Consider the following 15,551-nt stretch of genomic DNA (forward strand, 5'->3'; position numbering starts at 1 on the left):
GCTGCCAGCAGGACTCACTTGTTCTGCTGTCCTCAGACTCAGGAAGTTTTGGTGTTGGCTCAGGTAAAAGTTCTTCCTCAGGAATAAAACCTTCCCTTATTCCTTGAAAGAAAACCTTAAAAGAAAAGCAGGGCTGGAGTGAGTTTGGGAATGCTGGATCTCCTGCTGTGCAGGTGAGAGCAGCCTCAGAGCCTGGCTCTAACACTGCACAGGGACACAGCCCGGTGTTCCTTGGAGGGAAAATTCCTCTCTTGGAATATTAACTCTACTGAAAGAAGTTGTGCTGGAATCTTGGAAATGTTTCTTCTTTATGGAAGATTTTTGGTGGGGATTTTTTGGGGTAGGTAGGTTGATGTCTGTAGGTGAGTGTAATTTAACAGAGGCCAAGTAGAGTTTCCCTCCTGCATGGTTAACTAGAAATATTCAGAATATTTAAAGGCTTTTAGTCTTTCTCTGACATCTTTCTTTTTGTTTTTTAATGTCATTTAATATTGGAAATGAGGAGCTAGGAGAGGGGGAAGTGCCTGTGAAATGGCAACTCTCTTGGCTTATTTTCATGGTGATGAGACTTAATGAGCTACAGGGAAAGATCCTAATTTTGTTGGCAGCAGGATAAGGGCAAAGCTAAAAATTGTCACAACCGATGATTATCTGTGGAGCAAAACATAAAAAACCATTAGGGATATAAATCTGGAACAGATGCAGGGAGATTACACCACTGTCCTGGAATGTTAAATTTCTCTTGAAGTGCAAGTAAAGTAGAGAAAAATCTTCTTTCTGAGGGACAGCACTTCTTTTTCTGACTAAAGCACCAAGTGCTGTGCATTGGGATGTCTTTGGGAAGGTATTTGTAAAATGTCATGGAAGCAGTTTGTGCAGAAGGCCAGCTACATCACAAAGTCAAGTAAGGTCAGGGTTGTCAAAGGATCAAGAAATATAGAATGTATAATAATGCAGCAATGGTTCGTGAAGTGATTAATTTGTATTTTATTTTCCCCAAAGTGTCTTTACTGAAGCCTTATAAAATGCTCCCTTTTTAAATACAGCTCAGTCTTGATTTTTCATGGAGTTTGACTTGGGAGTAACCCACCCCTGCTCATAGAGGAGCCCAGACAGACACGAGGTGAACTCCTGTCCCCCCTGGAGTCAAGGACAAAACTCCCATCAGCTTCCATGGGGCCAGGGTTTCCTTCCCTGTGTTGCCCAGCAGACCAGTGTGTGGAACAAACCCAGTGGCCTCAGGGATTTTTTAAATATGCAGCCGACTCAGTGGAAGAAAAAATGTTTTACTTGTCTGGCATTGTCAGGTAAAATCATGATTGCACTGAACTTTCTCTGGCCAGCTGCACTGGGGAGATCTCTTGAGGCTGTGACACACATTCTGCTGGCTAAAAAGGGAGAAAAAAACAGGCCCCAAAATTGGTGAAAATCAGATAATTGCTAGTGAAAATTTGTTAGGAAAATAGAGGAAGGTTTTTTTTTTTCCAGAGTGCAGGGAAAATGAGGAGTAAAACAACCTCTCCAGACTTTTGGCTTCCATGTTTTCATGCAAAGAAAAAGCAGATGCTCAGGAAAGGCAACAAAACAGCTGAAGGTGGGAATTGAAAGCAGGGAGCATGACAGGGAGGTTAAACCCATTCCTCCAGAATCTACTTCCATGTCCTGTATTGCTCAGCATAATTCCTTGCTGTGTTTTCCTCCCCAGCTGTGTTAATCCTTGACGCTGGCAGCTCTGTTTGGCACCACATCCCCCAAACCCTTCCCCAGCACGCAGCCCCACTTGCTGGGTGGCTCCCAACAAAACCTTCTGGACTCTGGCAGGAGTTTCTGCTTTGGAGGCTGAAAACTTCACTGAGGGTCTCCTTCCCTCTGCCTGCCTCAACAGAAATGTCACTGTCACATTTCCTGAAAAATCCCTTCACCAGGATTTCCTCTCCTGGGAAGCTGAGAAGCCTCAGAGAGAGAGGAGTGAAAACAACAATTATCTGATTGCTTCTCCTGTGTTTGCTGCTTGGGAATGTGATCTGGACATTGTTTACCAACAGGTGAATGTTTGATATTGGTTCCATGTGAATTGTTATTAATTAATGACCAATCACAGCCAGCTGTGTCAGACTGAGGAGTCAGACATGAGTTTTATTATTCATTCTTGTTAAGCTTTCTGTCTGTGTCCTTTCTCTTTCTTTAGTACAGTTTTAGTATAGCATAATTATAATATAATATAATATGATATGATGTAATATGATGTGATGTAATATGATGTGATGTAATATGATGTGATGTAATATGATGTGATGTAATATAATATAATATAATATAATATAATATAATATAATATAATATAATATAATATAATATAATATAATATAATATAATATAATATAATATAATATAATATAATATATCAGCCTTCTGAGAACATGGAGTCAGATTCTCATCTCTCACCTCATCCTGGGGACCTCTCAAACTCAGCACAGCAGAGCCCAGCAGGGTTTAGCCCCTGAACTTGGTTAAAGCAGGAGTATGCCCCAGACTCAGTTTTAGTGGGGCACAGGGAGCTGTTTGCAGCAGTTTTGCTGTGTTTTTAGCAAAGCTGGCTGATGGTTAGTGCTGTGCTCTCTGCTGTCCTTACATCCCCCAAACCACACAGAGACTGCTGTGTGCCCCAGGGAGGACTGGATCCAAAATTCTCCTTCCTGGAAGCATTGAAGGCCAGCCTGGATGGGGCTCTGAGCAACCTGGGCTATTGGAAAGTGTCAGGGTGGCTGCAATGAGAGGATTTTTACATCCCTTCCAACCCAAACCATTCTGTGATTCTACAAAAATCCTCTTTTACCATGCACCGGTTGCAGAAAAATCACACAACAATCTCAAGGATGGGGCTTTCAGGACCACAGAATTTGGGTTTTGACCTCTTAGTTTTGCTAGCCCAGCACAGTGGTTGACTCAGGGGCCAAGTCCTGCTTCCTGCTCTCCCTCAGCAGAGCCATGACCCCCTTGGCTCCTCGGGATGGGTGGGAAAGGCTCCAAGTGCTCAGCACTGCCTTCAGCTGGGCTTAATCACTTTCCCTGTGTGACACCCAGTGATCACAGGAAGAGATTATCAGCCACTTCCATTAGCCAGAGAAATCAGGAGAGGGATTTACCAGGAAAAACAACCTACAACACACAAGATAAACTGAGATACTTCAATTTGCTTAATGAGCCTTGGCAGTAAATCAAGGCTTAGCCCTGCCTGCACTGGAAACTCTCCTCTGCTCTTGTTCTCTACTTCTTTCCCATCACCTGAGCACCTTCAGTGCTGATTAAGTGGCTGCACAGCCCAAACGGGAACAGATTTTAGCACCTGATGAAAACACCCTGGGAAAAAACTTCATTCTTTCATTTGCAACAAAAAGCTTTTAACCGTAAGGGTCTTGGAGAACAGGAGCCACTGTTAGGGAAAATTGCTACTTAAATAAACAGACATGTTTTGTAGCAAATCCTTCTGCAACCCCATGAGGTTTTTTTTCATTAAAAGAGGGACAGTACCTCCTCTGGATGTTTTTCAACAATAATAGCCTTGGAACCACCTGCCTTCTCAAGGGGATAGTCAGGAAACCTGCCTGTGACATGCCTGTGGGAGAAACAAAAGTGGAAGAGGAATTAGAGTTCATCATTTTTCACCTGGTTGATAAAGATGTTAGATAGCAGGGGAGCTTCTTATGGCAGTGGCTTCTGCCCTGTAAGTTCATTAAGACCAATCCGTGTCTCTTATCCCATGGCCCAACAAAAACTGCAAATTCTCAGGGAAATTCCTAAAACTGCAGATTCCTGCCTAGCTGAGAGATGGAGATTAAAGTGTTTGTGCCTGGCAGTGCCCAGAGCCAGGCTGGACAGGGCTGGGAGCACCCTGGGACACAGGAAGGTGTCCCTGCCCATGGCAGGGTGGGAATGGGATGAGCTTTAAGGTCTCTTCCAACCCAAATAATTCTGGGAATGGTTGTTACGTTATTTTACACTATTTAATGTTCATAGCCCAGCTCTCTGCTTTCAACATCCATTTTGGCTTTTTTTTTTTTTTAAGAGTTATTTTGCTTAAATCAGGATTTAATTTCTAAATGTCAGGATTACCACTCCTAAATTTCCAGTGGACTTGGTGGTGATGGAAGTTAAGAAGGGGCAGCTGTGACTGTGGGAAGGTTTCATGGGTAACACAGGGAGCTTCCAGACCTTTCAGAAAGGGATTAAAAGATACAGAAAATAACTTCAGCCCCAAGGCCGTTTATACTGATAAAACCCTTTAACTTCTTTCCCTTTTGTTGCTTGGTGGAATATATTTGTAAGATTTTCTGTTTGTTTGGTAATATCAGGAAGATTTTTCTGTTCCAAAGAAAATTCTGACAGTGCAGAAAAACCCTCGTGATACTTTCAAACAGCATGGTTATATTTCCTCTAAATGAAATTAAATTTCCCTGGAGAAGAAAAGAGCTCAGAAAGGTCAACACTATTCCTAAAAATGTTTTTTGTTTTTTTTTTAAACAACTGGTACCTTAAGGGACTTTGCTAGGCTGGTGTTAAGCTGCAGGCTCAGTTTTAAGCTGAGATCGTTGGAACAGAGCATCTGTTCTGTTTCTGTAGCACCACGTGTAGGGCTGGGATCTCTTGCTGCTATTAATGCAACACCAATTAGGGCAGAATCAACAAACATTCATCTGTGCTTGGGAGCCCTGGCTTGTTCCACAGTTACAAGTTCTACATGCAAACAGATGCAAATCCTTGGTCACTGCATTCCCAGAAACCAGCCTGCATCAACAAAGGGCTGTGCTTGTCAGTGTGTTTTTTAAAAATCCATTAAGAATGGGATTTTGGCCTCAAAACCCTGCCTGATCTATTATTTAATGTTAGCTGGTGTTCCATTTTTTGCAGACAGCCAGAAAATAGCTCAGTTTTATGTTAAGTGAAGCCTTAAACGCTGTTACAAGTCTGGTAACAGTAAAAAACTTCCCAAAATTTGTAATTGAGGTTGTTGCTACCTCAGTGCCAGCTGGGAGGAAGGAAAGGCAAATGCACTGTGGGTGAAGAATCAGCTGGGAGCCCACTGAACATGATACCAGGGCCAGCTGCCAATAATTATTCATGTTACATTTGGTATTTGTACTCCTTTTTTCACTTCTAAATCATTTACAGCTCTTAGAGATGGAGGGGGGTTGGGATTAAATTCTTTTTAAGGTTCCCTCCAACCCAAACCATTCTGTGATATTTACCTTTGGGGATGTATGCTGAGTACATCTGAGTGCTGTAGAAATTCTACCATATTCTGAAATTGGGAAGGGTTTTCTGGTTTATAATCTCTATTTTCTGTGTGGTTCTCCTCCTCTGAGAGGGTGCAGTTGTTTGGGGTGATGTGGCTCCTCTCACCTTTTTTTGGTAGCAACTTCAGCTTATGTCAAAAAACGAGGGGAGGAGAAGACAATGTCCATCTTTCCATGGAAAGAGGGTCAGGCATTTACTGAGCAGTCAGGGATAGCTGGGATTTTCTGGCTGAGGACACTGCAGGATGTGATTTTCCATGGTCATCAGTGACCTCAGAGCAGACAGTACCAAACAGTTTGATGTTCTAATTCTTCCAGGGCATCTGCTTTTTTCTTGAGTGTATCCACTGCTGTCTGATGGTCTGGAAGCAGCACTCTTAAATCTTATTTCCCTACCCACCCTCTTGTGGGTTTTCCTCTTTCTTTTCTGGGTTGAAATGACCACAACTTCAATCTTGTAATGCCTGGGAATTCACATGCATGACCCCCAGTTGGCAAATTCCTCCCTTCATGAAATCCTCTGAGTTCAGAGGTTAAACCAGGGATTCATCTGGCCTGTAAATCTGCCCAGAAAAATGCAGCCATTCATCTTCCTGGTCAAAAGTCCACTTTAAACATAATGAATCTCAATTTTCATTCCCCCTTCACTTTCTGGCAGCGTTCTACTCAGAGCCATCGCAATGGGTTGCCTCATGCATTTATCTTAGGATGTTCATTTGGATTCAACTGCACCTAAATTCCTTGGTTTGCAGTTGGAAACACCAGGATAAAACGAGCAGCCAGAGAAGCTGTGGCTGCCCCCCAACTCTGGAAGTGTCCCAGGCCGGGTTGGATGGGGCTTGGAGCAACCTGGTTTAGTGGAAGGTGGGACTAAATGGTGTTCAAAGTCTCTTCTTACCCAAACCACTCTATAATCTTAAATTCTTATATCTTTGTGCCATCAGATAAGCTGCACTTCATCTAGGGCTGAAGAGGGTCCTACCAGGTGTGTCCCATGAACAGGTCTTGAATTAGGAGGAGCTCCCAAACACTGTGGAGGGATTCTGAGCTTGCTTCACAATATTATTTGTTCAAATAATTTTTAACTGCCTTCCCCTTTTGAAACTTCCTAGAAACACTGAAGTATTGGTGATTAGAGGTAATAAAAGGGTAAGAAAATGATCCCAGATGATGCAAGAAGTTGCTCCCAACTGGAGCCCCAGCAGGCTGCTTTGTTTTGTGGGAAGTGTGCAGGGGAGCTTTGTGATGAGAATCCTCCCTGGTTCCACTGCTGATGGGGAGAGGAGGATGTAAAAAGCTTAAGCTCTTGATAACAGGAGCATTAGAGTGTGTAATATATTTGAAAGCCATGGTACATGTCAGAGACACCTAGATCCGAGTCAGAACTCTGTGAATCTGTTACTTATTACTGTCTCAGCATTTGCAAGGGGGAAAAATATCCAACTGTACTTTTCCAGCATCTCATAAAAATGTGTAAATGCCAGAACTGGAAGAAGCAACTCTTATTTTCAGTGTGATTGCTTCAGTGGGAGTGCTGACAACGTGCTAAGCACTGCAAGCAAAAGCAGAAGCAAATTGTCCTGGATTTCTTAGGGAGGACGCAGTTCCAGTAAAAAACAATTGCCTGAAGGAACAAATGAAGTTTATAAAATCCCATGGTGGGACAGGACTCGGTGGCTGAACAGAGTAAAGAAGGGGAGATGGAAGGACAGGGCTAGGAGGAAACCTCCTCCTTGTGAGACAAACCCCATCAGCAGCCTGGGGAGGCCCTCAGGAGCCCAAAGCCTGCAGGATGGCTCAGGAGCTGAGGATGGCTCCTGGGGGTGACCTGCTCCTCGTTTCCTGCTCCCAGACACCGAGCAGCAGCCTCTGCTTGCACTGCTGCAAATAAAAATGACGAGTGCTGGAGCTCACAGCAGGCAAGAAGATCCTTCTTTGGGTCAGAGCCACTGCTTTAACACAACTGCTCAAGGTTTCTGTGCTGAGGAGGATGCTGTTGAAGAAGGGACCTTTAGAAACTGTGGTATGTGAGAAATCCATCACTTTTCTGGAAAGCAGTGAAATCCTGTCAACGGAAGCAGAGCAGGGGTTGGAAAGCAGCTTTACAGAAAAGCCATCTAATTGGGATGAATGGGGGCCCTAAATCTGAATCAAAGCAGCTCAAGTGGCAGAGTAAAGGGATGAACAAGGATGGAGGGGTGAAAAGATACGATCTTGCACTCCCAGCTGAAAAGGAAAAGGATGTGATGAGGTTTTTGTGCTGTTTCTCAAATTACATTATGTTCTCTGGTTCACTGTTACTGCTCCAAACCTATTCCTCTTACAATAACTCAGACCTGTCAAGTGTAATTGAAAAAGAATGATCTTTTATGGTCTGCAGTGCAAATCCTTTTGTCTGTGATCTGTAGCAAAGAGTTCTGGCTCTTCTGGGCTCAATATTTGTACAGCACAAACCCCACATAAATGTCCAAGTTTTAACTAGGTTCAAATGGTTCTGTAATGTCTCCAAATCACCACCAGGCTGGGACGAGTCGGGGCGATTGGCAGGCTCTGCTCAGCCCTCAGTGCTGTGGCACCTCCATCCTCACCTGTACAATAAATTCTTTGTCTGGGAGACGACCCTGCACTGTGCTTCTCTCATCTGCTGCTTCCTCCCTTCCTCATTTAGGAGCTTCAAATTTTTCTAAAGTGTTTTCTCTCTATTCCACATTGCTCAGGGATGGTTGTAGTTAGGACTAAATATGGCTTTTGATTTATGAGAGCACACCATTGATTTAAACATTTTGTCTGGTAATAGACTCAACAAGTTCCTACCTACTCTGTTCTCTGGCGTGGTTTTACATGTGTTATTCTTTCTTTTTGGCTATGGCTTCTCCAGCTAATTGCATAAAAGGCCTTGTCAGGAAAAATAAATTGCTCTTTGGAGGAACAAGAGCGTTTAACTCTTCTCAAGGGAAGAAAAGATGCGGGCTGTGCGCAGAAGAGGAGGCATGAATGATGGTGAAGGCTCTGAGTGGAGGGACACAGGGGTGTTCTGTGCAGAAAAGGGACACAAACTAAGAGGGGGGAGCTCTTAAAAAAAATAAAACCCTCCTCAGTTATGTAGTTCTTGCCTGTTTCTGTAATCCCACCTGATATGGATTCTCTCAGAGTGCCTAAATAGCAGTGCTGGTTTATTTTAGGTGTCTTTGCTGCGGTGCTTTTTTCCCCCTTTTGTATTTGTGCTCTCTTTAGCTCTTTGAAAATCACTTCCAGAAAAAATAACCATGGCAAATACAGAATTACTTCTAAAGTGAGATTGATTTCCACAGGCTTCTTATCATCTTTAATGAGTTTGGACACAGACAACATTACAACTGATGTTTTATCTCAGGTCCTGATCCTCCCAGTGTTTGCTTGTACGTGTGCTTGTTATGCATGGAAGCATTTCAGTGCAGAGTAATTGGAGGATCAGAAACTTTATTGTTCTGCATAAATATTCAGCTTTGAAAATTGAAGATCAAGTGTAGTGAGGCCAACAATGTGCAAGGGAAAGCATTCCCATGGAGGAATGAGGAGGCAAGGTTTGTGGGGAAAGGTGATATCCTTTATTATAGTAACTATCATAATTAGAATGGTCTTTTGGGTCCCCAGTGCCTGCCTTAGATCTGAAATGGGAGAAGGGAACTTCAAAGCCAAGTAATAGTTGGGAACAGTTGTTGGAGGGGACAGAGCTAAATGAGGAATGTGGTAATTCTCCCTGATAGTTTTATTACATGTGGTGTTACTGGCCAGGAAAGGTAGACCTTTGGCTGACCCAGTGCAGTTGTTCATAAGCTGCTTGAGTTCTTACAGCAAAAGAGTCTGTTCTGCTTTGTCATGAAGTTATTACCTTTCCAAGGATCCTTCTGGTGTTTTTGGGATAGCAATAAGTAATTAATGTAATTAATGGAAAAATGGGAATCTCTGTTCCCCTTCAGATGGGCTGGGGCATTTCTCTGCCAGGACTCCTGGTTATCCTGATTCCTGCTGTAAAAACCCAAGGGAAAAGGATTTTAATTTTTTTTTTCTCTTCAAAATTCTGACAAATCATTGCTGGCTTAAAATGGCATTAGGTTTTTCTCCTTGAGATAATTGGAGACATGGATGATAGCACTGCAAATGGCTCCTAGGTTTTTGAATGGGAATAAAAGGCAGCTTGGGCATGAATAATGCCAAGGAAAACCAAAGCCACTTATTCTTCCAATGTTAGCTTAAGTTAAAAGAAAACCTGCTACAATCTGAAGAAAAACTGCGTAATATTGACACCGATGGAACGTTCTGGTGCTCTGATTTTGCATGATCCTCCACACACTCAAAAATTGTTGCCCAAAGTTTTCTCAGATCTCCCATTTGAATGAACTGAGGATTGGGAGAAATCACACCCTGGCTGATAGAACTGAACTGCTTGGCAAGAGCTGATACCAACCAAGCTGTGCTGAAGGTTCAGACTAACCTAGAGAACACTCAATGTACCCACCAAGCATGGAAATGGGAAGATTAAAGGGGCTGGAAAGCAGATCCCTGGAAGGTTATTTCGGGTTTTTGGCTTGACTGCTGCAGTGCAGAACAGCTTTGGGCAGAGCTGCAAGGTGTGGAATAACATTGAAAGCATCTCCTGATGGATCTGAGGACACCTGCATGTCCCACGCCTGCCCCTGCAGGGAAAACTAACATCCAGCACTACCCCATGCCTGGTTTTCTAGCTCTGAAGTTCCTCAAGTGTGTTTCCTTTGGAGAAGGAAACTCTTTTGGAGTTGTTGATCACCCTGTGTTTACCAGGGTGCATTCCTCCAAGGATGAAGGGCTGCTCCTCCTCTTTCCCAGGCTGGCTGTCCCCAGGCTCCTTTCCAAGGTCAGCTTCCTGGTGGCTGTCTCCAGCCTTTGTGGGAGAGCAGGGTGAGCAGGGTGAGGAGTTCTTGCTGAGCAAGAGCAGGGTGAGCAGCCCTTGGTGAGCAGCCCTTGGTGAGCAGCCCTTGCTGAGCAAGAGTGGGGTGAGCAGCCCTTGCTGAGCAGGGTGAGCAGTCCCTGCTGAACATGAAGCAGCCCTTGCTGAGCAGAAGAGCAGCCCTTGCTGAGCAAGAGAACAGCCCTTGCTGAGCAGGAGAGCAGCCCTTGCTGAACATGAGAGCAGCCCTTGCTGAGCAGGGTGAGCAGTCCCTGCTGAACATGAGAGCAGCCCTTGCTGAGCAGGAGAGCAGGGTGAGCAGCCCTTGTTGAGCAGAAGAGCAGCCCTTGTTGAGCAGGGTGGGCAGTCCCTGCTGAACATGAGAGCAGCCCTTGCTGAACAGGAGAGCAGCCCTTACTGAACAGGAGAGCTGCCCTTTCTGAGCAGGAGAGTAGTCCTTGGTGAACAGGAGAATGGGGTGAGCAGCCCTTGGTGAGCAGGAGAGAGAGTGAGCAGCCCTTGCTGAGCAGGACAGCAGGGTGAGCAGCCCTTGGTGAGCAGGAGAGCAGCCCTTGGTGAACAGGAGAGCAGGGTGAGCAGCCCTTGGTGAGCAGGAGAGCAGCCCTTGGTGAACAGGGGAACAGGGTGAGCAGCCCTTGCTGAGCAGGAGAGCAGCCCTGGCTGAAGAGGAGAGCAAGGTGAGCAGCCCTTGCTGAGCAGGAGAGCTGCCCCCAGGGGCTGCTCCAGGGCTGGGGCCTCGCTGATGGAATAGCTCCCATTAAACTCTCATCTGGTTTGATTTCCTTGTGTCTTTCCAGTCTCTTCAGAGCAAGGTCACAAATACAGAAGCTGGCTCAAAGAAACACCAGGTCAATTCCCGCTACATTTACTGAATTCCTTACCTTTGGTCAGCTTATCCTGCCAGCACAGAACACCCAATCCTGGCTCAAATTTGGCAGAATTTCCAGTGCTCAGCATTTAACTTGAGAGACTGAAACAATTATGGGCAGTTTTAAGCAAGATTACTTTAACCCAGACTAGAAGCTTTGTAAGAATAGTTTTCCTGCAGAGTCAGCCAGAGGGAATCAAGAGTACTTTATTAACACAATATGAATCCTGTAAAGAGGAAAATAAAGCATGCCATTTTTTTCTAGCAAGGCCAGCCAAAAGAAATAACTTGCCCTCCAACATCACAAGTTTCTTTGGGATTTGGAGTGAAATGGAGTATAAGAGAACATTTTGTTTTATGGGATTTGTTTATGAGAGATCTGAGCAAATGTTTTTGCTTCTCAGAAGTCAAGGTGGACCAAAATGCATCTCTACAGGAGGGGAAGAAGGCTCTAACCTGGCTGCTTCACCCTGCTTTGCCATGGCCCATCACTTAAAACTGAGGATGACGCAGTGCTCCCGGGGTGTGCCAGCCTCCCTGTGTGTGCTGTGCAAAGGGACACCCTTTACATCTGCCTGGAAAACCGGGAATGGGAGCCTGGGAGGAGCACAGAAGCTCTGTGCTTTCATCCTTTTTTTCCAACACTAGATATCTAACATTCCAACAAGGAGGACATGTAGGAGTGATATGATGATTAGACAACCCTGCTTGTGGGTAAATGATGTGATTTTCATTGATGTAATTTTTACAAGGTGATGAAAATGGATGGATCTGAGGTGGCATCAGACAAATTTCAGTATTTCAATACATTTCAGTATTTCTATCTCTGCCTTATAGCTGTGGTATCAGTGCAGAAATCCAGTCCAGGCTGGCAGAACTCATTTTTTGCCTCTCAGGATTAAAATGCTGCCCAGCCACTGTGCCATGGCTGTCCCACTCACACAGGAGTTTAACCTCAGGAGTTTCCAAAGGACAGAGTGTGACCAGGTTCATCAGGCACTGCATCACTGCTTGGGAGAGTGGCTGGAATTTCATTTAAAACTTGAATCACTATTTGCACCTAAGACTGAACTGCCTTGAGAAGCACTTGTGATGCAGCAGGAAAATGTCAGTGGGAAAGGAGAAGCTGAAAATGGTTTTTAGGAATGACAAGACACTGCTTTCTCTTTCACTGCCCAGAATCCCAGAAGGGGCCACAGTGAGGGTCTGGTCCAGCCTCCCAGCTCCAGCAGGGTCATCCCAGAGCACAGGGCACAGGATTGTGTCTGGATGGCTCTGGAATATTGTCGTACACATCTTTTTGTGAAAATCCTTTCTTAGGATTTTTTTCCTTCTGAGAAGCTGAGAGGCCTCAGAAACAAAATGTAAACAATGGTTATCTGCTGCTGTGGAATGCAACAGGTGAATTTTTGATTGGGCCATCTTAGATGTTTATAATTAATGGCCAATCAAGGCTGAGCTATCTCAGACAGATTCTGAGAGAGCTCCTTTGTTATCATTATTTTCCTTTCTATTCTTAGCTAGCCTTCTGAGATGAAACCTTTCCTTCTATTCTTTAGTATAGTTACAATGTAATATATGTATCATAAAATAATAAATCGAGCCTTCTGAAACATGGAGTCAACATTCTCGTCTCTTCCCTCATCCAAGAACCCCTGTGACCACTGTCACAGAATATGCCCAGTGAGGGAGGCTCCACAGCCTCCCTGGATGCTCTGCTCACTGCTCAGTCACTGCCCAGGGAAGGATTTCTGCCTCCTGCTCAGGTGGAACTCCTGGGCATCAGCACCTGCCTGTTCCTCATGTCCCACTGCTGGGCCCCATGGAGGAGCAGAGCCTGCTCCATGCTCTGGGATATCCAGATATATAAATATCCACCCTTTGGATATTTACACACGTTACAGAGGTCGCCTCTCTGCTGTGGCTACTCTTGAGCTCCTCCTTTCCTCCCCAGAGATGCTCCAATCCCTCCATCACCTCTGCAGCCTCTGCTGGACCCCTCCAGGAGCTTCTTGTCCTGAGGAGCTCAGAAGTGGACACAGCACTCCAGAGGTGCCTCCCAGGGCTGAGCAGCGGGCAGGATCCTACCCTGACCTGCTGGGAGTTCTCTTCCTGATGCACCACTGACCTTCTTGCCCCTTAGGGAACACTCGTGGCTCAGGGACAGCTCCTTGTCCACCTCAAGAGAACTGGTTCTCTGTGGTTTATGTGAAAGCATAAATGAGCTATTTAATGATAATTCTGAGGCAATTTCATGCAGATGAAAGCAGTCACAGTGCTTGATTTTTCCATGTACATCCCAAGTGGCTTTTGCAGCCCTATTGGAACAAATCCCCATCAGGTGTACACAGAGTGTAAAACCAGGGAAAAAAGGAGAATGTTGCAGAATCCATCTATAAAATTAGAGATGTTTACACTCCTGGCCAATGCTGATAACCAAAGAGCTCACTAGAAAGAAAAATAATTTAGAACCTCTACTTTGGCATTTTAAAAGTGTGGGAAAAGACCAGGAGAAACATTCCAGATGAGCTCAGCTCTAAGCCAGGCATGGTATTAAGAGCAGCCATTTATCAGGAGTTTTAGCTCAAAACCCCAGTCATCTCTGCAGTCCAAGAAACACACTGTAATGCCTGGAGGTGCCAAGTTCCTTAACTATCACCTTTTTACTTTTGGGAGGGAAAAACTGGGATGTTCTCATCCTGTACCTGTTTCATGTGGCTCTGGTACATGATTTATAGTTTCTCAAAATTGGCTGGAATTGCAGACTGATAGACTTGAATACCTTTTGCCTCTCCAAATGACTGATTCCTTCTGCACATTACTCAGTGGGATGCACTCAGATTTAATCAAAAATAAGCACAAAGTGCAGCTTTTTTATTATTGTTAATTTAAATGATGGCTTAATAATGTGCTTTTAAACAATTTCTTTGGTAGATGGGGTCGGTGCTGCTGAGAATTGCTGGCAACGTGGCAAAGAGGCTGGAAAACCAGGGATGAAAGGGATATTCTCTGGGAATTTGGAGCTGGAGCCCGCTCTGGGAAGCAGCAGAGAGCACAAGCACAGGTAATTTCCCCAAAGTGGTGGAACAGGCAAGGTGGGGTGGGATGTGCAGCTGGGAGGTGAGCCCTGCAGGGCAGCTTTGCTCAATCTTTGGTGTTGTTTTCCAGGCCTGGAGACATGACTGTGCCGCTTGCCAGGCCTCTGCAGAGCATCAGCTGTCTGGGATGGGCTCAGTGCAGGAAAGCAGAGCTCCCTGGGGCAAAGGATGGAGGATCTGGGCAGAAGGGGATGCAGGCACACACGTGGGAGAGGCAGCAATCAGCCGCTCCCCCCAAACTGCCAGCCTGGCACAAGGGACAGGGACAGGGACAAAGCCACGTGTCAGATGGGGTTTTTCAGGAGGGGATGGAGGTGGGAGGATTCTAAAATTCCAGAGCCAGAGCGGAGCCTGTGATGGAAGTACACCTTAGCACATGGCACAGCTCTGGCTCTGGAAGTTTGGAACATTTGTGCTTTGCCTTGGGATGCTTGGAGGAGTCCTGCAGCTACACTGGCTTTAGCTCACAGCCATGCTTTCAACCAGCAGCTTCAGGACAGGATGCTGGATTAGAGATGCTTTCCAGAAAAAAAAATAAATCTGGGAAGAGCTGTTTTAGAGCTGGTTTCCCTGTGTGATGAAGAACACAAAGCAGGAGAGTAAATTTCCTTTTCAAGCCACCAAAGGATCATTGAGGCAGTAAGGGGCTCTGGGAAGAGACAGGGGAGTATTTGAACAGATTTCAGGGCCAGCAAGTTTCCTGCTATTCCATAAATGCCTCAGGAAATACTGAACCAGCTTTTTTTATGCTTCTACACCCTCTGCTCAATTGGTGGAATCAAGGGGTACTTTGGGTTGGAGGGAACTTAAAGTCCATCTCATCCCATACCCTGGCCAGGGACACCTTCCACTGTCCCAGCTTGTTCCAAGCCCTGTCCAGCCTGGCCTTGAACTCTTCCAGGGATGGGGAAATTCAAACACATTTGTATTTGGCACAAGATCTTACTGATTTAGTTATTATTATTGTTGATATAGTTATTTTGTACAAGTAGAGCCTAAGAAGAACCACCTAAACTCCCTTATATGCCATTAAATGTCTTTTATTCAGCCTAGGATGATCCTAAGCCTGTCTGACACAGCACACAAACCATAATAGCTGGGTGTTTTTAGAGTAAATGCCTATAAATAATTAGAATTTCTGTTGTCTCTGCACAGAGCTGCAATGCAGCATGACTTAAAAGCCCTGGACTCTGACCTGGATAATAAAAACAACCTGCCTGATGGAGTCTGACTAATCTCCCCCATGCTGAAATTCCCAGTAAAACTGAAACACATTGGCTCTGGAAGGAATGGATGTGACTCAGGTTTCAGGCAAGTTCTTGCTCTGCCCACAGAAATACTGCCATCAAACCTTTCCAGCCTTG

The 15,551-nt window shown here is 45.0% G+C and overlaps 1 protein-coding gene across 1 annotated transcript in view; it reads right to left on the reverse strand.

Annotated features, from left to right (window-relative positions):
• Positions 1 to 15,551, reverse strand: part of IQCA1 (IQ motif containing with AAA domain 1) — a 117,400-nt gene that overhangs the window by 56,427 nt on the left and 45,422 nt on the right. The window contains exon 8 of the mRNA XM_063161431.1: positions 3,532 to 3,616. Coding sequence (XP_063017501.1) covers positions 3,532 to 3,616 — 85 coding nt within the window. The remainder of the gene's footprint in view (positions 1 to 3,531; positions 3,617 to 15,551) is intronic.

Source organism: Melospiza melodia, chromosome 8, assembly GCF_035770615.1.
Source record: "Melospiza melodia melodia isolate bMelMel2 chromosome 8, bMelMel2.pri, whole genome shotgun sequence".
Taxonomy (NCBI): Eukaryota; Metazoa; Chordata; class Aves; order Passeriformes; family Passerellidae; genus Melospiza; species Melospiza melodia.